Source organism: Gobio gobio, assembly GCF_949357685.1.
Source record: "Gobio gobio genome assembly, chromosome: 2".
Classification (NCBI taxonomy): Eukaryota; Metazoa; Chordata; class Actinopteri; order Cypriniformes; family Gobionidae; genus Gobio; species Gobio gobio.
Genome location: NC_137098.1, coordinates 36,142,358 through 36,167,035, shown reverse-complemented (window position 1 = coordinate 36,167,035; position 24,678 = coordinate 36,142,358). Strand labels below are relative to the sequence as shown.

Below are 24,678 nucleotides of genomic sequence, written 5' to 3'. Positions count from 1 at the left end.
CTTAGTTACTGTCCACCTCTGCCTTTTTCTAGCTTGGTAAATGTCCAGTAGTTGACAAAATGAAGCAAAAACAGATCATATTATGTAATTCATTCCGTTTTTTACCCGTGTCTTGATTTTGTAATTGCAAACACCGAAGACTAAATGTAGTTTGTGAGCAACTTGAAAAAACTTGACATTGTGAACCAGAAACATTGAGTGGCTGAAAGGAAGACTCAAAGGCCCTGGGAAGATCTTCAATCATTAATGGTATTTCACAGCTCACATGGTTAATTTTTTTTCTCCCATCATAAAAGAAAATCTACAAATAACAAGTGTGCTAGTATGTGCTTTGTTTACTGTTTTATGTTTGTTAACTTGCAACAATACATATACTGTCTGCATCCGCAAATCTTATTGGCCAGTTAAAGACTCATAATTCATAATAATGTCAAGGGCTGCAAGTTGCAACTAATGATAATCAATTCATCTGTTGATTATTTATTTACATAATTTAAAGTTTAAAAAAAGGCTCTTTTTTTTTTAATAGAAAAAAATATATATTCCACATCTTGCTCCAAATAGGCTACTATTTGAAATGTGAATTAAGTGACAAATTGAATATTAGGCATCTCAACTAGCTAAATCCTGGAAAGTTATTCTAGGTGATAATTTAAAATGATTGTAATTACAACAATATATTTTTTATATAATTACTGAATGGCTAATCCTTAAACTAAAATGAAAACTGAAAATATAAAAGCTAATTCAGGGTATTAATAAATACTATGGTATACAAAAAATACTAAAATAACACTGGCAAGTATTTTTCTAAAACAGCCAATATGGAACAATATGGATGTTAAACAGCTAACCAGGATTTCCAAACAAGGCATCCATGAGATGGTTTCAATCTGCTATAGTTGTTTAAATCATAAGTCATGCTTTCAATGTCACTCTTGGTCCAGAAGGGCTAAATCACCTTGGGGCAATTTCCATTTGGCTAGAAAATGATTCTACCCTGTGATGAATATGAATAAAACTGCATTGAGCTGGTCTCTGCTTCTGTACCTCATACTTTGCACTCCAAAAAATATATTTATTGTGTATACATAAATATATTTACAGTTTTGCTATTTGCACTTCTGGTTAGATGCAAACGGCATTTCATTGGCTCTGTACTTGTACTCTGAACGATGACAATAAAGTTGAATCTAATCTAAAAGATGCAGGCTGAGCCCAGCAATCTTTTATAAACACGGCCCAGATACACCAACATCCTCACGGGTCACAGTGAAAGTTTCGTAACACAGTCATCTAAATATTAGTGAGGAGAGAGGAGAGCGTTTAAACATTTCCGCTTCTGTGAAAACAATGAAGTGGTAACTGAACAACGTGGTTCGGTTTCTTATTAACATTGTCCTGCTTAACAAATCAATTTAAGGAGAGCCTGCAGTTATGAATTATTCACTCTACACTGGAATGTGCAAAAAAGGAAAAACATGGGTCAGATTGTGCCTTTAAAAAAAAAGAGGTAGGGTGCCCTCCACTGGATTTGGGCTTTAAAACACACTGATGGGTGTTTTCTATCACTTTTCCTAAACATTTTCCTGGGTAAACCAGGCTATTCAGAAGGATTCTTGGAGGCTTGGGAATGAGTAAAAATATACGTTTACGTGCCACTGATTGTGTCCTTTCCTGCGTCTAGACTCCCCGTGAGGAAAACCAAGCTATTCTCTGCAAACCACAGACAGCTGTCTGCTTTTAGACCGGCCATAGAAACACAGCACTCCACCCTACAACAGGAAATAACTCTGTAATCTGCTCAAACAAACAGCAGCAGCTCACCGCACTAGAGCGGAGCACTGCTGGGACATATTTAGAAAAATTATATGACATATATAAACAGTAGTTCTACAGTTGACCATGAGAAAATGTCACATTTATATCTAAGAATGTAGGCTCAGCGCAAAGGGAGATTGCAGAAAGTGAGACATTGTAATTATAAAACGGTCTAACAGCTAAACTGCTGGTTTGGACGTTTATGAAAACAATTTGCTTGTTGTACATGTATGACAGTGAAGAGAGACATTCGGTCTGTTGTGAAAAGAGCACACATACAAACGCTTTGGAGATACATGGTTTATTCAGAGTGAAGCATCAGTTCTGGTCTTGTCAGAAAGCGACAACATTGATCAAAGCCAGTATAAACAAACTTGAGCGCCAATTTGAGGCCAACACTTTGATAGAGGAATGAACAAACAGATGGGATGATTGAGCTACAGCTGAAAAGTAGCAGAGGTCTGTGACATGGCGTTATAGAGGAACGTGTTGTTGAAAGGTGTAAACTGGTGCGTGATGATTTTGATGGCTTCTTGAGCTGCTGATCCTGCAACAAAAGACAGACAAAGGGCCCCTTTACAACTGCCATTACCATGTTGTTCATATCTGGGTGGTTTATGGATATGCAGTAAGACTCATACAACCCTTGGCCAAACCACACTTAGAGGATGTTCACCAAGCTTTTTTACTTCATAGCAAACAAACAAATCACAGATGTGACACACAAAAAAAACGCTCAATAGCTTAACATTCTGGCTTCATGAAACATATCTTAAACAAATTCATTTACACTTTTCCCAGATCAAGTAGAGGAGAAAAGTATGGAATCAATCAATGTTGACGGGAAAAAAAATGGAATCATCATCATCGTCAAAAAAAACCCTCTGGCTTTTATGACAGCCTGAATTCTTTGAGGCATGGACTTCACTAATGAAAAACAATAATCCCCATCAATCTGGTTCCAACTTTCTCAAATAGCAGTTGACAGATCCGCTTTGCAGGATGGAGCCTTATCACGGACCCTTTTTTATTTTTTGTTTCCACCATACATTTTCAATTGGATTGGACTGTTTGCTGGCCATGTCATTGAGTTGATATGCCTTTCCTGAAGAAAAGCTTTAACACTCTTTGCTCTGTGTGCAAGATGCGTTGATTTCATCATCACATTTTCTATGGATGGAATTAGAAAAGTGTCCAAAATGACTGTTGAGGTAATGATTGCCATCTCCCCTGGTCATTTAACTGACATGCAACCCCATATCATAAATGTGTTGGGAAATGTGATTGTTTTCTTCAGGCAGTCATCTTTATATACAGTTGCAAGATAAAGTATGTGAACCGCTTGCAGAATCTGTGAAAATGAGAATAATTTTAACTAAATAAGACAGATCATACAAAATGCATGCTATTTTTTAATTAGTACTATCCTGAATAAAGATATTTTACATAAAAAAAAATTTTCATATAGTTCACAAGACAGAAAAATGCTGAATTTATTAAAATGTGTTCAAAAGTTTATGCACCATTGATTCTTAATACTGTGTGTTGTTCCCTGGCTTGTTCCCTTGAGTCCCTTGTTTGTCCTGACTCCTGAGCTGTTAAACTGCCCAATGTTCTTCAGAAAAATCCTCCAGGTCCTGCACATTCTTCAGTTTTCCAGCATCTTTTGCACATTTGAACCCTCTCCAGCAGTGACTGTATGATTTTAAGATCCATCTTTTCACACTGAGGACTATTGAGGGACTCAAGCACAACTATTAAAAAGGTTGAAACATTCATTAATGCTCCAGAAGGAAACGCCATGCATTAAGAGCCGGGGGGTGAAAACTTTTGAGCAGGATGAAGATGTCCACATTTTTCTTATTTTGTTTAAATAATTTTTTTTTTTCATTTAGTACTGTCCTTCGAAAGCAACAGAAGATACCTGCATGTTTCCCGGAAGACAAAAAAAAAGATTTTCAAATTCAATACGTTTTCACCTCGAGGCTCTTAATACATCATGTTTCCTTCTGGAGCATCAGTGAATGTTTCAACCTTTTTTAGTAGTTGTGTTTGAGTCCCTCAATTGTCCTCAATGTGAAAAGATGGATCTTAAAGGGATAGTTCACCCAAAAATGAAAATTAGCCCACCAAACGCGTCGATTCGCTTCAGAAGGCCTTTATTAACACCCCAGAGCCGCGTGGAGCAGTTATTTGATGGGCAGATGCACTTTTTATGGACTTCAAAAACAGAGCAACTATAAATCCAATTCTAATGCTTGGATTAGCCTGGACTTTTGTAATATAACTCCAATTGTATTCGTCTGAAAGAAGAATGTCATATACACTTAGGATGACTTGGGGGTGAGTAAATTATGGGCTAATTTTTGGGTGAACCATCCCTTTAAAATCATAGTCACTAATGGAGAGCGTTTAAATGTGCAAATTTGCTGGAAAACTGAAGATTGTGCAAGACCTGGAGGATTTTTCTGAAGAACATTGGGCAGTTTAACTGCTCAGGACAAACAAGGGACTCAAGAACAACCATCACAAAACAAAAAAAATAAACAGCCGTGGATCATCCAGGGAACGACACACGGTATTGAGAATCAATGGTTCAGAAACTTTTAATCGGGGGGTCATTTTAATAAATTCAGCCATTTTTTTTTGGTCTTGTGGACTATACAGTATGCAAAAATCTTATACAGGACAGTACTAAATAAAAAATAACATGCATTTTGTATGATCCCTCTTATTTAGTTAAAATTATTCACATTTTCACAGATTCTGCAAGCGGTTCACATACTTTTTCTTGCATCTGTATGTTTCATTAGAACGGCACCAGACAAAAGTTCCAGCATCATCTCCTTGATCAATGCAGATATTTCAGCCAGTCATCTACACTCCATGATTGAATCTCTTTAGCCCACTGTACCCTTGTCTTCTTCTTTTTTGGTGTTAGTGCTGGTTTTCTGGTTTCTTACAGTTCTGTCACAAACATTGTCTCCTGTTTCCGCCCATTTGTTTTGTTGTGCATTTTCTATTTTCAAGGCATATTGCTTTGAGTTTTCTATCCTGACCGCTTTGATGTTTTCCTTGGTCTGCCTGTATGTTTTCCTTTTGTAACCTTCCCATTTAGTTTATTCTTGCACCAAATTTTAGACACAGCTGACTGGGAGCAACCACCTTCTTTGGCCACACTCTGTTAAAATTCCTTGCTTGAGGAGTTTTATAATCCTTTCCATTGTTTTTAACTGACAACTCTCTCATTGGGGCCATGTTTCCTTTTAATTAGCCAAGTCTAACAGCTTGTTAAGGTGTGCAAGGACTGCCTTTTAACTACTGACTACGGTAATTAACCTTTTTGACGGAAGGGAATTCAAAGATGATTCCATAATTTTCTCTCAACATTGAGTGATTCCATACTTGTTTTCCTCTTGATCTGGACAAAGACATGCCATTAATAAGAAGTGTCAGTACATTTTTGAGGTGTGTTTCATGAAGCCAAAATGTTAAGCTATTAAACAAAGACTTTTGTGTCATATCTGTGATTTGTTTATTTGCTATAATCTAAAAAAGCTGGGTGAACATCCTCTAAGTGTGGTGATTCCATCATTTTTGCCAGGGGTTGTAAGTAATTGGATTGAGATGGCAGTGGAAACACTTATACATTTAAGGTTGGGTTAACAAAATATTTTCATGACTTAATTTTTACTCATGACCTTTTTATGTTCACTATTTAAGAAAGATTATGACAGTAAAGGATGCTAAATAGGAATTAGAAGTAAAAATAACAATACAATTTTAAAGCGCCTCCCTGCAAATGGACAAGGACAGAGACATGAGCAAGGATTTGGGGAAAGCAACCAGAGATTCATATGAATAATTCATGGGTTATTGTTCATTAAATCAGTTGACCAGATCATACGACCACAATGTCTTTTGTCTTTTTCTCACCGTGAAAGCAGAAAAGAAAAAGCCGATATTGCTTGGTAAGAATTTCATGAAACATATCAATGTCAAATGGAAATAAATAAAAGTTTGACAGAAAACTTACAACCCACTCTGTGAGTGACAGATAATGATCATTTATAGCTCATCACTCAGTACCACATACCACTTAAAGCAGTAGAATATGGATAAAGAAAACACATTATCATTTACATCTTTATTGAATGTGGTCAGAATACCAGCAGCAAATGTGGCTACATTGATCCGATCACGAAATGAACTCAAGATCAATGTGTCTTAAATGGCTTTTGCTATGGTTAACTGCTATCCGACAGTTGTCTGATTATTAAAAATGAATATAATAATGTCAGCAGTAAAACGGCCTATGAAGCGGGTCATATTTGCATTATATGATCTGCCTTTATAAAATCCATATAGTAGAGGATGTCATAGAATACATTACGAGTGTATGATGAGGACTGTTTTTGCATGCTCCTGGATAAATACATAAACACTCACCTCCCAGAAAAGCTGCAACAGTGTGTGGCTCAGCAGCTCCATAACGGCAGCTGAGAGATATGAAAATAACATTTACACTGTTACCATTTTATTATAAACAATGGGACCAGGAGAACTTGGGCTTCTTTATTATCAATATTACGAAACAAATTTTAATATAAATATTTAGTTTGTGCTGCTTCTAAAACCAAAGAGGCATAACTCTGAGCTTAAACTTACAACTCATGGATGTAGTCATCTTTCACATTGACGTTCAGACCGTACTCCTGTAGAAGACCGTTTACACACAGCTTGAGTTTGTTAATGTCTTCCTCCACCTGGTAATTGTAGACACCTGAGAAAAAAAATGGTACTCTATAATATCAATGACAGAGTTCATATATATTAGTGCTGGGCAATCGATTAATCACATCCAAAATAAAAGTTTGTGTTTACATAATAATTATAGACAGTACACACACACACACACACATTTATTATGTATATATAAATACACACATATCCATGTATATATTTAAGAAATATTTGCATGTATATACATATTTATATATTTTATATTATATATATATAAATATAAAATTTTTCTTAAATGTATACATGCATGTGTGTGTATTTAAATATACATAATTATTATACACAGTACACACACACACACACACACACACACACCTATATTATGAAAACACATTTTTCAGGGATGCGATTATACACTGCCCGGCCAAAAAAAAAAAAAAGGGAAATGCTTGGAAAAAAGAGAAAAAATGATTGGATCATTATTGCAGTGATTTTTATGTTTCTTGTTCTTGTTTATATGTTCTTTTAACCCTCTTGGTGGAAATAACATCACAACATTTATTTCCATAAAGAGGTGCATCAACTTTTGGTCCAGATCTTGTATTGACAATGCAAGAGTCCAGCACTCTGTCAAGTCTCCTCCAGCACATCCCAAGTACCGTCCGAACGATTACGCGCTCAAAGTCCCCGTCTTTTTGCGTTATTATGTAGTTTGTTGGTTTGTATAACATTCAGAAAAATATGCATGTCACAAGGTTTACAGACTTGCCGGCTGCTGATGTGATATTTTTAACAATAGCCTACTGTCAAGAAAACGCAAATACAACTCACTGCTATTGATGGATACATTTATGAGCTTTATTTAATAAAATAGCACATTATCTTCATCAAAAATGAAGACAGTGAGAAACTTCAGTGGTTTTATTTTACATTTGACTGCATCCTTTTTTCATTTCTGAATATTTACCTCAACTGTTAGACACCAGACTGACTGGAAATACATCTTATAGGCCTATTAAATTGCTGGTATGCCTGCTTTAAAAATGTTTATTTTATCATTTTATAAATTTTTTTCTCTTTTGTTGTCTTGCATAATTGCTTGAGGACTGTAAATTAAGTCATTAATCGCTTAATGGGATTTTTTAAAATATAATATTTATATACAACTTTGTATATAAAAGCATTAACCTTTATTTGCATTTATTTATTTTTCTGTTTAGTTATTTTGTAAGAAATCCTTATTAGGGGACCAGATGTCATATCTTATAGGCCTACCGTTACCGTATATGATATGAGTGGAGGGCGTTGGGGGGGCCTCACATCAATGTTTTTTTCAGGGGGCCCAGAATTCCCTAGCTACGGCCCTGAACATGCTAGAAACAATAATCACTGCAATAATGATCTAATCATTGACTTTTAAGCATTTGCCTATTTAAATCCAAACAGCAACTTTTTTTTGGGCTGGGGAGTGTGTGTGTGTGTGTGTATATATATATATATATATATATATACATATATATATATATATATATACATACATTCTTCTGCACACCAAGGCTGGATTTATTTATCAAAAATACAGTACAAATATTGTGAAATATTACAATTTAAAATAACTATTGTTTTCTATTTTAATATATTTTAAAATGTAATTTATTCCTGCAATGACAAAGCTGGAATTTCGGCAGACATTTCTCCAGTCTTGAGTGCTCAAGATACATTAGTATTATCAATGTCCAAAACAGTTGTGCTGCTTAATATTATTGTGGAAACTTTCTTTTTTTTGCAGGATTGTTAGATAAATCGAAAAACAACAACAATTTTTTAAAGATTCAAAGAAATCTTTTTTAACATTATAAATGTTTTTACTGTTAATTTGGATAAATTAATGCAGCCTTGCTGATCACACACATACACACACACAAAGTAAGGTACCACAGTACCATGTCCCCCCCCAAAATAATGATAAATCCAAGTTGAGTTTATCATACAAAAATGCTTGAGGATTTGAACATGATTTTTTTTTTTTTTTTTAATTGCCAATTTTGATAACTCTTCTGACCTGGGTAACGGGAGTGTTGCTGATAAAAGCGATCAACCGAGCGGAGCATGAGGTACAGAACCATCTCACTGTCAAGGCTGTCCATACAGGATGCTATGGAGACAGAAACAACAGCTTAAATACACACAGCAACACCCAAGCATGGATGTATACAAAAATGAACCATCATATTCCCTGTTAGTAAATCAATCTAAACAATCCTGTACAGTGACCATAACATTTACAAACTGATATAAACAGAGAAAACGTACTGATTTCATCTTTATTGAAAGTGTCCGCGCTGTACTCTTCTGCCAGAGATCGGCATTGCACCACTCGGAGGAAAGCTGCGTTCTTACCTGTGGGACACAAAACACCACACAACATAGAAATTGCCCAAGGAAGTTATTACTATGTGAAGAAAGTTAACTGTTAACATTCCCAAAGATGGGGGAAAAAAATATTTATTTTCAGCAATTGCTGGAACCATGAACATCACACATGCAAACATACTGATGGAATAGGAAACAGGAAATGCTGTAGATCGTGGCATTTTGCAATGTTGGTAAAAGTAAACTTTATTTCTGAAGCACATTCAAAGGGATAGTTCACCCAAAAATGAAAATGCTGTCATCATTTACTCACCCTCACGTTGTTCCAAACCCATTAGACTTTTTCGGAACACAAATGAAAATATTTTGAATTAAAAATACGTCAGGTCAGAGGTCACTCTTCCGCCTGAACTCGACTCACGTACGCCCGTTACCGGAAGCCAGTGATTATAGTTTACAAAATTATAAATATGGATATTTTTCTTACAAAACCGCATCACTTCGCTTCAGAAGGTCTTTATTAACTCACTGGAGCTGTATGGATTACTTTTAAGATGGATGGAGGCATATTTTACCATTCACTCCCATTAAAAAGCTTGAAAGAGTCAGGATATTTTTTAATAACGCTGATAGTGTTTGGCTGAAAAAAGAAAGTCATATACAATACACCTAGGATGGTTTGAGGGTGAGTTAATTTTTGAAATGTTGGAATATCTAGTTTCATGACAAAGTGCCACAACTGCTCCGATCGATCAGCTGCAGATCGGTATCGGCCGATAATCACATTCTATGGGTGTCTGTCAATCAGCTCCCTAGTTCAGTAGTCAGGGCACTGATCAGGGAGTCAGCCCATTCCCTGATCAGTGTCATTACTGCTGAACTAGGGAACTGATTGAGACGCACCCTATGACTCGATCAGGAGTCAATAAAATAGGCCGTTCTCACCAACAGATCGCAGATTGAAGACATCAGACTTTAGCGTCACAGTCATGTCATCCCCAGTGTGAAGTTATCACTCGGTCTCAAGAAACAAAGCGTTTTAAGCCTTGTGATTTAAGAACAAGTCATTTGAAACCTCTCACGTGCAGTGAGCAGCAAAACAGTGCTCATTCAATATGAGCGTGCGCTGTCTGAGGGCCTGTTTACACCTGGTCACCATGTGTTTTTACTGATCAGATAGCAATCTGATTTATCAAAACGATTTCATTTACACTTGGTCATGTAAATGTGTCTCCGCAAAACGGATATAAATCTGATCTTCAATTCCCGCGATATATGCAGATTTAATGGAGTTCACGTCACCAAAAACAACAGATATGAGCTGCATTTTATTAATCATCAGCTAATTTCGAAATCTAAACACCGCAATATAAGAGAGCATGGCAACCCGGTAAGATCATTTCCGTTTCTTTAATTTTAATGACGATGATTATGTGTTGAGTGTCTGCGACTTTACACTCGGTTTTAATTGTGGCAGTTTGTGTGTTGGCTTGATGAAAAGATGCTCAGCTGCAGTAGCACTGTCATATCCTACTATAACATGACATATATAGCCTATAATACGCTCTCACACATTTATTTTTTAGCATTGTTGGGAGGAGTAAAATTTACATATGTGGTTTCAACAACGGGATGCTTTCATAAAGTAAATCATAAAGAGGAACAAAAAAACATATTACAAGCAATGAACAAAGAGTGCTTTCAGTATTTAAGAGTGTCTGAACTGTGAGTGATTTTTCTCTTTCTCAGCTTTACTGTTGTTTGATTATTAATCATGACATCATCATAGACAGCGGGAGACCTGCATTCACACTAATGCACAGATCTCTTTTGAAATATAAGATGTTTTTGCCCTGCCTGTTTAATTCATTAAGACATTACTGACGGTGTTTAAATTAATTTTGCGTCATAAAAGCATTTTGAGACTCACACAGACGCGTGCTCGCGAGCACTCTTCACAAAGCGCCGCGTGAGTATTTGAAATGGAAAGCTTTCTGTCAATGAGTTTCTTATTTTTTAATATACAAGCACACTGCATTCCTAACGACATGAATGAAGCCTTCGTTGAGCATTTGTAAGGAAAATACCGGCGGGCGAGAACACTGTAAGCGTGACATCAAGCAAAGTTTCTCACAGCGCATATCCTGTGCAAAGAAGCCTGCGAATGTCATTGCGATTCGCGCCGTCAACCGTTCCGGACGTTATGAAATATTATTTTATGGTTCGTGTGTGATTGTGTGTGTGTGTGTGTGTGTGTGTGTGTGTGAGAGAGAGAGAGAGAGAGAGAGAGAGAAAGAGAGAGATAATGGAAGCAATCAGAATACGGGTGTTGCTAAAACACACGCAGCGCCACCACGCACCTGCAGTTAAAATCTGAGCTCAGAATCGATCCAGAATCATTGGAGAGAGAATCTTTTCTCCCACCTCTATTGTAGCCTATAGTATGAACAACACCATATTAGATAGATCAAACACAAACAGTTTTTTTTCCCTTTTAGGCCAGGCATATATGTGTAACGTGCCAAGTTGCTTCTTCTGCAGACTTTACTCTCACGTGTCACGTGACCAGACTGTAAACGCAGCCTTTGCTGTTAGGAAATCGTGTTTTATCATATCGCGATATTATCGCAAATGCAATTAATCGTTCAGCCCTGATTTCTATTTCAAGTGCTTGAAGTTAAGCGCTCGAATGTTGACGGTGAGTGACTATTCATCAGAGCCGCAGATGTTTTGGATGAAAAGAGGAATCTCCACAAAACGCAGAAAAACTCAAATCCTGCCTTGCCTACTTCAGTAGGACAAAAAAAGGAAGGACACAAATCCTCAACACTTGCTGAATAATATACCTGATCATTTTTGTATCAGACTACTAATTTTGTTCATTTGCAGTGTTTCTATTTGTTTTTGTCCTCAGTTACATATTGCACAATGTTTAATTACACTTTATGTAATTATGTTCAGTTTGACATTAAGTCTTGTAGGCTTTTTAATAAGCCACAGTATCCTAATATGGATAGTGTTTTGCATAAGCCCTGTTTTTAAAGGCTTATTAAAATGTTCATTGTTAAATTAATATTTGTTGTGCTTATTTAATTGATTCTCAATTAAAACAACAATCTATAGCATTACTGTAAATAACGTTTGTGGTATTACTTATCTGGGAAAAACACTGACATTCAACATATAAAGCTTGAATGATAACTACCAGGATGGGGATCGGCTGACCATGATAACAGAAAAAATCGGTAATCAGTATCGGCTGCAAAAACCCTGATCGGAGCATCCCGACCCAAAACAGAAAATATTCTCATCAGAGAGTAAATTATGAAAGTGTGCATTCTATACTCACAGAAGAGTTTGATTTCCTGTTCAGAGATGCTCTCGGGAGTCTTTGGAATAAACAGATCATTGATGTTAATGCGCAAATAAGAGATAAACTGCAGTTTTTACAAAAGAGAATGTTGAAGCATGAGAATTATGTGAATACCTTGCCAACTGATTGTAGAAGCGTTTCAACATGTTTAGACACAACTGCTGCGTCCTTGATGGCTTTGTCTCTGTAGCTGAAATTGAAAGTGTCAAACAAATGCAATTTTACCAAAAACACAGTTAGCAGAAATTATCTGAAGCCAACAGATACTTTTTCACCTTATTTTCCTCTGATATAGCAATAACCTGACCAGTATCAACTGTTTGTTAATTTACAATACCATGCAAATTTTACAAACACAACACTACTAATGAAGTTTCCGGACACATTTGTGATTTGAAAGCTGAATACCTACACGTTTTGTAACTTGATGAATTTGTCTGAATCAGCGATCATGTCCGGGATGGTTCCTCGCACCGGCAGGTTTCCGTTCCCCTCGTTCTGAACAAAGTCCCGCACTCCATGTGCCATTACCCAGAAGGATGCGCTCTACAATAAGACAAATTAAATATGCTGGTTAACTGAATGGGGTTTTTTTTGCATGAGACTACTTGTTTACAGAAAGGGGTGCATAAAAAAAGTGAGAAAACTAAAATTTTCTAAATGGCAGATCATTTTAAATTTATCCCAAAAATCCATTATTATTTTTCTATGTAGAAGTTAGTTATTTTCTATTTCTATGTATTAGCCACTATTGATAAATAAGCAGAAGAATAAAGTGCAGTAAACTGTAAAACTGCATGGTGTTATGGCCATATATGCATGCAGAATCTGATTTGAGCTTTTAAATATATGAACTTTTGCAGCTAGGCCGTATGCAACTGCCTGACCCGCTGGGATGTATTCTAATCAGAACTATGAGCACAAGGTGAAAATTACCAATATTTTTGCACTAAAACATTATTCTTTAAAAAACTATTTCTGTAAAGTGGGCCGTTATGAATAATTATGTCTGGAATATTTATTTTATAATGATTACATTAGAAATCCCACTGTTTTCCTTTCATTTTATTTTGTGTAAATATATTCAGGCATTCATTATTCATAATTTTACCATGGCGAATAAGTGGACGGTAACAGCGACTTCATTTGAAGTTCAGATTACCACTAGGAGCGAAATACAGCATACGTATGTTGGAGAAAGGTGGCTTAGGAGTAGTTTTGCATATCCCTACTAACCTGTGAGGTAATGTTATCACACTGTTCAGCATTAAAAATGTCCTCCATCGCACTGGAGACCTACATCACAGTTGGACAAAGCTCAATGAATATCAAATGTAAGGAACAAAAACTCTACAGCTCTGCAAATGTGAGGAGCTCCACCTTGATGGGGTTCAGAGCCGTGTTCACATTCTTGATCGCCTCCTCAAAGTTCTCTTCATCTTCAGGTGTTCCGTTCTCCTTCTTTAGAATTCCTGAGAAAACACAGAAATGAAGGAAAACCCTCAACAATGATGCAATGTCAACATGGAAAATCTCTGATATGACATAATACATTACCTTCTCTAATGAGTTGTCTAAATGCTTCCTTCTCCTTATAATTCTTCGGTAACTGAGAGTTGTGCTGGATCCCCCCCCAAAAAAAATAAACATTTGGCATTTGGGAGGTCTCATGGTCAGAAAGCTTTTAAGAGCATGTCAAAACTTACCTCACTATACCACTTTTCCAAGTATTTGGCAACCACAATGATCCATGGCGTATGACTGTGATCCTAAAACAAAATAAAGATTAAAGTACATGCACGCCTTAAAAAGTCAGTCACATAGAATAAAAAGATTAACGTTCTGGCATCATCTTTAATCTGACCTTCTTCTCCATGTTGTCCAGGTCATAGGACTCTACGTGGTGTTTGAGCTCTGTGAACGGCTGGTCTAGTCTCAGGTCCTCTAAGGCATTATCTGGATGAGACTCGACCACTACAGTGAGAGAAACAGACAGACCCTTTTAACATAAGGATTCGTGTATGTAAATGTTGGGGATATGCAATATTACTTTAAAAAAATGTCTCTGTGTCTAGTCAGTCTGTAGACTGGTTTAGGCCCATGCCCACCAAATATAATTATAGTCTTTTATAAGGGATATGAACCCATTAGTACATCTAGCACTTTGTTGGACCACAAGTCAACCATCCTATTGCATTGCCAATAAATTAGTCTCTCAAAAAACATATTTTGCTTCAGGAAACTATGATTATTACCTGTGTGCTCCTTCACAATCAGCCTCATGTAACCAATGAGTCCATATGTTCTACATACAAGAAACGGCACAGCAGCCTCCCATAACACAGTGGCCAGCCTCAAACATGTGCTGTCAAAAAAGAAATAAAAAATAACATGTTAATATAAGCTGATCTGAAAAACCAGCATCTACAACCCATCAAATTTAATTACATGCCTCTTTTATTTAACACGCCTGTTTTGGTAAGACATTTAAAGGAACACGGCGACTTTTTTCACCATATCTCCCAAATCCATTTATACCATTATCATCTACGTGCTTGCCATAACTCTGTCTGACGCTCCCACCGCTAGCCTAGCTTAGCACAAAGACTGGAGGTAAATGGCTCCAGCTAGCCTACTGCTCCATAATAGGCTTGCTACGATAGTCGGTGTTGCCGGTGTTACCGGTGTCCAGACTCAACACCGGTTACATCACTTGCCCACCGTGGCACCGCCCACCGTCTTTTTTTTTTTTTTTTTTTATAGTAATAAAATAATTTAGTTCAGTTAGAGAACAGACAATACAAATAAAAACTGAACGTATCTGCTTAATAAAGCAGGATCCGACCGTGAGTCTCGGCAGCGGCAGGAGTCATTCATCAGATTTAAGAGTGAGGAGCTGACTGAGATGATCACGGAAGATTTGGTTTCAAAGCGAAACGTAAAAGCGCCTATTTAAGGGAGTTTGTCATTTTGTTTTGTTGTTGTGTTTTTCATTAAAAATAATAGGCTAATGAACCCACAATTCAAGCAACCCGCAGCCGAATTGGCGCTAATTAAAAACCGAAAGTAAAATGTGCACGGCCGCACAGAGCGCGCATTGTTTACTTTCGCCTGGCTGCGCAGTGCGAGCCTCCGGGCTACGCTGACTGCGTGCATTTATTTTTGCCGCGCGCACCCTCGCGCTCGTGCGGGCGCGTCGAGTATAAACGAGGCTTTACGGGCGAACTAACAGTGTGCATTCATGGCGTGCATCTCAATCATAGACTGATCAATGCTTGATCAGTGCCCTGACTACTGATTCTGAACTAGGGAACTGATTGAGACGCGCCCATGGCCTCACAGAGCGCGCATTTACAGACGAGCTGTCATTCCCGGTGTGTGCGCACTGGCGCGTTTTCAGTTCAGAGCGGTCGTGTGCATGTTACTTTCGGTTAGATAGAATTAGTGATTTAAAAGCCTCCGCCGGTGATACCGGTATTACCGGTGTTGTCACACATCAATTAACCGGTGGGAAAATTTCCTCACCGTCACATCCCTACTCCATAAGTGACAAAATAACGGCAACATTTTCCTATTTACATGTTGTGATGTGTATAGTTACATTGTGTACTAAAATGAAAAATAGCGATTTTCTAGGCCGATATGGCTAGGAACTATACTCTCTTTCCTGCGTAATAATCAAGGAACTTTGCTGCCGTACCATGGCGCTGCGTAATATCATTGCGGCGCTGCACCCATGGTACGGCAGCAAAGTTCCACGATTATTACGCAAGAATTAGAGAATAGTTCCTAGCAAAATCTGTCTAGAAAATCGCAACTTTTCATTTTCCGTCGGTCTTAGTACACGATGTAACTATACACATCACAACATGTAAATAGGAAAATGTTGGCGTTATTTTGTCACTTATTGAGCAGTAGGCTAGCTGAAGCCGTTTACCTCCAGTCTTTGTGCTAAGCTAGGCTAGCGGTGGGTGCATCAGACGGAGTTATGGCACGCACGGAGATGAGAATGGTATGTATGGACTTATCTAACTCTGGGGGATTTGGTGAATAAGCTAAAGTCCCAAAAAGTCCTTCCTTTAAAAGTGTTCCTTTAAAAGAAGCCAGTGAAAATAATAAATAAATAATACAAAATAAACAATTTATTCAGATTTGTGTTTTAGTAATAATACCTTTCTGGAAGCTGGACGCCAATTACCAGACTAAATCTGTGAAAAAACTCAGGGTCATTGTCCAAAAGCTTATCGGGACTCTAAAAATGAAAAAGTAGATATAATTAGATGAAAACATGAAAAGACACCAACGCTCAAAGTTTTGGACACACTTGACTGAATTTATGTCACTCACTCACGGCAGTGTATGATTTTTTTTAAACTAACATTTTAATTTTAAGCTTTAATCTCGGCAAAGGGTGGAAACCTTGAACAATCTAAAATATTATATTGGTTTGATTCGTACAGCATTTCGGTCTCTACATAATTCCTATACTTTAAATTTTTATAATTTTGAGCAAGTGTGTCCAAACTTTTGCCTTTATATTATACATCATAATATTGATAGTTGACTGACTGATTGATTGATTGACTGTTTATAGTTAAATGCCATGCCTATAGTTTAGCTACTATTCATGGTGAGAAAAAAAAGTAAATAAAAAAAGATAAAACAACAAAATAACAAGGTAAGAATAATCTTTGATAATAAAAAAATTATCTAAATTCAATCTGGAGCCGGTCGCATAAACTGCTAAGGCAAGTTAGTCACCAATTTGATTAAAATATCTGGATTGAGTTATCTGAGATTACTGCGCGTTCTTGTGTTCGCTAAAGAGGGCAGTTGCATTGATACTCAAAACCATGATACGCAATGCAGCGATTGGCTGGCGGCAAGACAGCAACGTAATGACATATAATGAAAAAAAACTTGACGAATAATAAAAAAAAAAAGACACTTGACGAATTTCTGGACCTTTATAAGGAAACAGCCAAGCAACCAAAACAACATACGTTATAATAGATACATGAAATGTGCACTGTTTTTTTAAACATGATTCCAGATTATTTAAATTCACAATTTCTAGTATTTGTACAGCCTTTACATTTTTATTTCAATGTTGTAATTTTAGCAATTCATTTAATTTTATATTTAAAGCAGATTTGTTCAAATTTGTCCTGTGCTGCATCAAGCCACTCACATGATACCTGTCACCACTCAAATTAATGCACGCTCAGATTAACTGTACATGATGTGTGTGACTCCAATAAAATCATAAAGTAATTATTTCATCACAAATAAATCTCTCAATCAAGTGGCTGTGTCTATAGTATTATAGACTACACAACATAATATTATTTTCAAAATTATTATTTAAAATTATTACTGCCCCTGGTTCAGTAAGGAACTCTTTTAATAAAGTAGCAGTAGCTGGGACAGATTTTTAAGTATCAACGTCGCTTAAAAAGATGCAATCTAATCCTGTTTACATGAAATAAGCCTGTCCCCGAGCAGGTTTAAGCTTCCGGACCTGTTAATATGAAAGCAAGTCCAGGATGAGCTTCAAAGAACCGAACAATCCAAGATCATGCCAAATCGTCAACGATCAAATCCAGCTAACTGAGTTAGCAACGTACGGACCCCTGGTGTTAATACTGATAGTAAAACCAATACATTTTATGACATTAACACTGACCTCTTCAACAAAGTTACCCGACACATCACTGTTGAGCTCCAGCAGCAGTTCGGTAGCAGCCTGAGCCCTGTTCTGTAAAATAAGAACAAAATTATTCAGAATATGAAACACTAGGTTTGGGAAGTATATTTAATTGTCACACACATACAGCTCTGCTCACCTTCCCAATACTGTTGTTGCTGAGAAAAAAGCTGCAGAAAAGATAAAAGCATGACCATGATTGCAAACGCATTTTGTACACCGTGTAATGAAGGTATATATTTATCTATATATCACACTATATTTCTTAAACTTAAAATCTAATTGAGATTATGATGAAACCAAACAAATGACCGGCCAATCAATTTACTTGTTTCCAACATCTTCCCCGGAGACTTTGTGCCCATCAACTATGGTAAATGCTCCGATTCCTAAGAAGGAGAGCAGAAAATATAATTTTAACACAATAATCCATACAGATTGTCAGTGAGATGATTTGAGGTGTACGGTGGGAAACACTGATACCTGGCAGCACAAGGTTCTTGAGTATTTCAGTGCCGGATGCAGTGGCGTTGATGAGACACACATGGGCATTTTCAAGTGCTTCCTGCCCATGATCCCCCCACAACCTGATACAAACATATAACAAAAACTCAATGACCAGAGTATAAATATAGCATATAATAACATAATCTGAAAAAAATACACACAGACAGACAACAGTCTAGCAGATTAATACATCTAGTGGTTTCTGATCAGGCGAGTTATTATCAGGATATGGGGTTAGACTGATTATGTTGCTGTAATAGTATATTGAATTAAAAAATTAAACTCTGGCATGATAAGCTCTTCCCATGACCGGCGGGCCTCTATGTATGCCAACGTTAATGCAATACGAAAGGCTAAAACGAATGCTGAAAAAGAATCACTGAGCATATATATTGTATTATTCTGTGTTTTTTTTTAAAAAGCAGACTGATTTATACCTGAGCTGACGATCATACTTCTGCTCTTTGCTCGTTTTGAGGTCTGTCATGGTCCTCTGTGTCTGTCTGTGACGTCTTGATCGCACCGGCACGTCGCTGTTTCACTATTTTGAGATCGACTGTCGCAGATTCGATGCAGACAGACACGCTCTTCTTCTGTTTGACCAGGAGGTGGAGCCATTGCGCCGCTTGAAAAGTGAATGATATCCAGGCAGGGCCAGGCTCTTTTGATTGGTGTCCCTCTAACTTCTTAGATTTCGTTTTTTTCTCTCTCACAAGGACCGCAGAACTTCAGCGTATCAGTGTGTTACAAAATGAGACATGTCTTCATTCTAATCGAATGGCTGATTGACAAACAGCAGCTCAATTCTACATGAATTCACTCTAATGCTGACGTTCGGGTCAACCACACCACATTCGTTCACAAAATAACTACAGTTTATCTACACAACAACAACCAAAAACCACAATGACTCCTGTCCCTCTTGAATCTCTAGCTGTCATCCATCAGTCTAATAACTTTTCGTGTTTACCTTTAAGAGAGCAGCCATACATTTATGTTGTTTTATTTTGTTCATTTTCGTAAATATGATCATTAATCATTAGTAGCCTAACTTGTCATTTGATTTATCTTATCAACAACTTAAATGTATGTTTATACTTATTTTCCTGATAGTTGCAATGCTTGCTATTATTGTTTAATCTTATGGTGTGGGGTTTCATTGTATGTGGAATGTTTTTTTTTTTTTTTTTTTTTTTACAAATAAGAGGAATATTGTAATTTAAAGGTTTCATATGTTGTTGTGTATGGTATGACAATGCTTGAAGTCTGAGCATTGATGGCCAGTCAAGTAGGCCTAACTCGCTCATCCATGTCTTTATGGACCTTGCTTTGTGCACTGGTGCGCAGTCATGTTGGAACAGGAAGGGGCCAACAAGTTGGGAGCATGAAATTGTCCAAAATGTCTTGGTATGCAGAGGCATTAAGAGTTCCTTTCACTGGAACTAAGGGCCCAAGCCCAACCCCTGAAAACAACCCGACATCATAATCCCCCCTCCACCAAACTTTACACTTGGCACAATGCAGTCAGGCAAGTACTGTTCTCCTGACAACGGCCAAACCCAGACTCGTCCATCGGTTTGCCATACAGTGAAGTGTGATTCATGACTCCAGAGAACACGTCTCCACTGCTCTAGAGTCCAGTGGCCGCGTGCTTTACACCACTGCACCCGACACTTTGCATTGCACTTGCTTGCTATTATTGTTTAATCTTATGGTGTGGGGTTTCATTGTATGTGGAATGTTTTTTTTTTTTTTTTTTTTTACAAATAAGAGGAATATTGTAATTTAAAGGTTTCATATGTTGTTGTGTATGGTATGTATGGAGTGAAAACAGTATCTAAACCTTCCACAAATGCACGCGAGAGATCCACATGTGCACGCACCAATCCACAAATGCACGCGAGAGATCCACATGTGCACGCACCAATCCACAAATGCACGCGAGAGATCTACGCGCGCACCAATCCACAAATGCACGTGAGAGATCCACGCGCACACAAAGCAATCCACAAATGCACGCGAGAGATCCACACACACACAAAGCAATCCACAAATGCACGCGAGAGATCTACGCGCGCACCAATCCACAAATGCACGCGAGAGATCCACACACACACAAAGCAATCCACAAATGCACGCGAGAGATCTACGCGCGTACCAATCCACAAATGCACGCAAGAGATCCACACACACAAAGCAATCCACAAATGCTTTATCTGTACCTGCAATTTAATGCATAGTAAATCACAAGTATTTTGCATTGGTGTTGTTCTGCCTTAGAATGCCCCTGCTCTGAATATGCGCTTTTGTACCTGTGGAATCTTTTGAGACTGTTGTTCCGTGGCCTTGATTCACAAATGCACAGAAGCCTATCTGTATCTGTCCCCATTACCTGCAAAGATGCGATACGGTTTCCTTCCTCAAGAGGGAGCTTACCGGCCTTCGCACTGAATCAACTAAAAAGCTTCGGCAAAATACTTCAAAGTTTATTAAGAGTTAAATTGTAAAAGTGGAAAAAAGGTATATTATTTAAACCAACTAAATAATGAGACTGAATGATATTCTCAATTCAAGGCAAAATGTATTAGAAACAACACGAAAAGCACTATATATTTAATGGTTCAATTGCCAAACAACATGTTTTTTTCATCTGTGTAAACAGGTTAGTAAACAGATTTGGGTGAAAAAGGCATAGTCCACCCAAAAATTGAAATTTATTCACCCTTAAGTTGTTTCAAACCTGTATGAGTTTCTTTCTTCTGCTAAACACAATTAAGATATTTTGAAGAATGTCGGAAACCAGACAGTTGACAGTAGCCATTTAATTTTTTTTCTACTATGGAATTCAATGGGTTCTGTTAAAGGGTTAGTTCACCCAAAAATGAAAATTCTGTCATTAATTACTCACCCTCACGTCGTTCGAGACCCGTAAGACCTCCGTTCATATTCGGAACACAAATGAAGATATTTTTGTTGAAAGCTGATGGCTGAGAAAGGCTTCATATAGGCCTCCATTGGCATTCAGTACACTTATACTCCCAAGACGGATAAAAGGCACTCAAAACATCGTTACAAAGTCCATCTCACCACAGTGACTCTACAATAATCTTACGATGCGACGACAATAGTTTTTGTGCGCAAAAAAAATCAAAATAACACCTTTATCCAACTTGTTACTGCCTTCCGTGTGTGCCTCCACGACGCATGCGCGAGAATATGACGCAGATCCGGCGTTCGGACAGATGACCCAGAAGTGATTTGTTTACAATCAGAGGAAGACGCGCGTATCTCAGCTGTTGGATTCTACATTGATCGTGCTTTAGGTCTCGGCGTAGTTCTCAAAATGGGGTTAGAGTGTGCATTTCATGGATTCCCGAACCCCGGCGCTACGTCATATTCTCGCGCATGCGTCGTGGAGGCACACGCGGAAGGCAATAACAAGCTGGATAAAGGTGTTATTTTGATTTTTTTTGCGCACAAAAACTATTGTCGTCGCATCGTAAGATTATTGTAGAGTCACTGTGGTGAGATGTACTTTGTAACGACATTTTAAGTGCCTTTTATCGGTCTTGGGAGTATAAGTGTACTGAATTCCAATGGAGGCCTATCTGAAGCCTTTCTCAGCCATCAGCTTTCAACAAAAATATCTTCATTTGGGTCTCGAACGACATAAGGGTGAGTAATTAATGACAGAATTTTCATCTTTGGGTGAACTAACCCTTTAACCGTTTGGTTTCTGACACTCTTCAAAACGTCTTACTTTGTGTTCAGCAGAAAAAAGAAACTCATGAAGTATTTTGCCGAAGCTTTTTAGTAAATGGACAGATAAAAAAAGATGAACAACAACCGGTTCATCTGATTCACCACAAAAGGAGCAACTGAGGCAAATCACATGTTTAAACTTTTGCCTGTAATGGTTTGCTTGATAATTGTTTACTTGAGGGTAATACTTGTGGATTCTTTTGAAAGAAATCTTTTACTTTGTTGGTTGAATTATGTGGAAGCATTCATCCTTTTAAAAAAACATAAGGAAAGCACAACATATAGGTAATTGCTGAAACTATATACATTTCTATTTAATGTGTGTGGGGGAGGGGTCCAGAACTACAATAATATAAACAAAAGTAAAGAGCCTAGTAGGCCTGGCTAACAGTTACAGAAATAATGTCATAGACTTTAATGCTTTCCTGTTATCCAAATGGCTATATATTTGCTGATTTCACGTAGAAGACTAAAAAAAGGGTTTGTTTTTACTCTATATTTGCATGTATATGATATTTAGTGAAAAATGTTTAGACTTAAGTTGTCTCGCCAAGTAAAGTCAGAAAAGGTAATGGGAAGATTCAGTGCGAAGGCCGGTAAGCTCCCTCTTGAGGAAGGAAACCGTATCGCATCTTTGCAGGTAATGGGGACAGATACAGATAGGCTTCTGTGCATTTGTGAATCAAGGCCACGGAACAACAGTCTCAAAAGATTCCACAGGTACAAAAGCGCATATTCAGAGCAGGGGCATTCTAAGGCAGAACAACACCAATGCAAAATACTTGTGATTTACTGTGCATTAAATTACAAGTAAAGATAAAGCATTTGTGGATTGCTTTGTGTGTGTGGATCTCTTGCGTGCATTTGTGGATTGGTGCGCGCGTAGATCTCTCGCGTGCATTTGTGGATTGCTTTGTGTGTGTGTGGATCTCTCGCGTGCATTTGTGGATTGCTTTGTGTGTGTGTGGATCTCTCGCGTGCATTTGTGGATTGGTGCGCGCGTAGATCTCTCGCGTGCATTTGTGGATTGCTTTGTGTGTGTGTGGATCTCTCGCGTGCATTTGTGGATTGCTTTGTGTGTGTGTGTGGATCTCTCACGTGCATTTGTGGATTGGTGCGCGCGTAGATCTCTCGCGTGCATTTGTGGATTGCTTTGTGTATGTGTGGATCTCTCGCGTGCATTTGTGGATTGGTGCGTGCACATGTGGATCTCTCGCGTGCATTTGTGGATTGGTGTGTGCACATGTGGATCTCTCGCGTGCATTTGTGGAAGGTTTAGATACTGTTTTCACTCCATAGGTATGACAATGCTTGAAGTCTGAGCATTGATGGCCAGTCAAGTAGGCCTAACTCGCTCATCCATGTCTTTATGGACCTTGCTTTGTGCACTGGTGCGCAGTCATGTTGGAACAGGAAGGGGCCAACAAGTTGGGAGCATGAAATTGTCCAAAATGTCTTGGTATGCAGAGGCATTAAGAGTTCCTTTCACTGGAACTAAGGGCCCAAGCCCAACCCCTGAAAACAACCCCACACCATAATCCCCCCTCCACCAAACTTTACACTTGGCACAATGCAGTCAGGCAAGTACTGTTCTCCTGACAACGGCCAAACCCAGACTCGTCCATCGGTTTGCCATACAGAGAAGCGTGATTCATCACTCCAGAGAACACGTCTCCACTGCTCTAGAGTCCAGTGGCCGCGTGCTTTACACCACTGCACCCGACACTTTGCATTGCACTTGGTGATGAAAGGTTTGGATGCAGCTGTTCGACCATGGAAACCCATTCCATGAAGCTCTCTACTCACAGTTACTGAGCTAATCTGAAGGCCACATGAAGTTGGGAGGTCTGTAGCTCTAGCTATTGACTCTGGATAAAGTTGCCGACTACTGCGCACTGTGAGCCTCAGCATGCGCTGACCCCGCTCTGTGATTTTATGTGGCCTACCACTTCGTGGCTCAGTTGCTGTTGTTCCCAATTGCTTCCAATTTGTTATAATACCACTAACAGTTGACTGTGGAATATTTAGTAGTGAGGAAATTTCACAAATGGACTTATTGCACAGGAGGCATGAACTCACTGAGAGCAATCCATTCTTTTATGGAAGCAGTCTGCATGGTGCTTGCTTTTATAGACCTGTGGACATGGAAGTAATTGGAACACATGTATTTAATGATTTGGAGGAGTGTCCCAATACTTTTGGCAACATAGTGTATTATTATCACTTTACTTGTTGAAGCACATGACTATTAAATAATTGTTAAGTAATATTTCATTGTGGTTATGGGTTTTGAATGAATTATGAATACGTAAACAGTCATGTGCCTCAACAAGTAAAGTCATAACATAATGATACCTTTGCAAATCATTAGCTAATGATTTAAAGCAGACAA

General features: G+C 38.0%; 1 protein-coding gene across 1 annotated transcript; it reads right to left on the bottom strand.

Annotated features, from left to right (window-relative positions):
• Window positions 1–2,102: 2,102 nt before the first annotated feature.
• Window positions 2,103–19,078, bottom strand: nae1 (nedd8 activating enzyme E1 subunit 1). Its single transcript, XM_079808373.1, has 20 exons — window positions 18,962–19,078; window positions 18,501–18,604; window positions 18,346–18,406; window positions 18,157–18,187; window positions 17,997–18,068; window positions 16,483–16,562; window positions 14,566–14,675; window positions 14,175–14,284; window positions 14,017–14,079; window positions 13,868–13,931; window positions 13,691–13,782; window positions 13,547–13,606; window positions 12,723–12,856; window positions 12,425–12,500; window positions 12,287–12,326; window positions 8,878–8,964; window positions 8,627–8,719; window positions 6,490–6,604; window positions 6,271–6,320; window positions 2,103–2,368 (listed from the first exon to the last, which is right to left on the bottom strand). The coding sequence occupies exons 1-20, from the start codon at window positions 19,009–19,011 to the stop codon at window positions 2,259–2,261; spliced, it is 1,602 nt and encodes a 533-aa protein (XP_079664499.1). The 5' UTR covers window positions 19,012–19,078; the 3' UTR covers window positions 2,103–2,258.
• Between the last annotated feature and the right edge of the window lie 5,600 nt (window positions 19,079–24,678).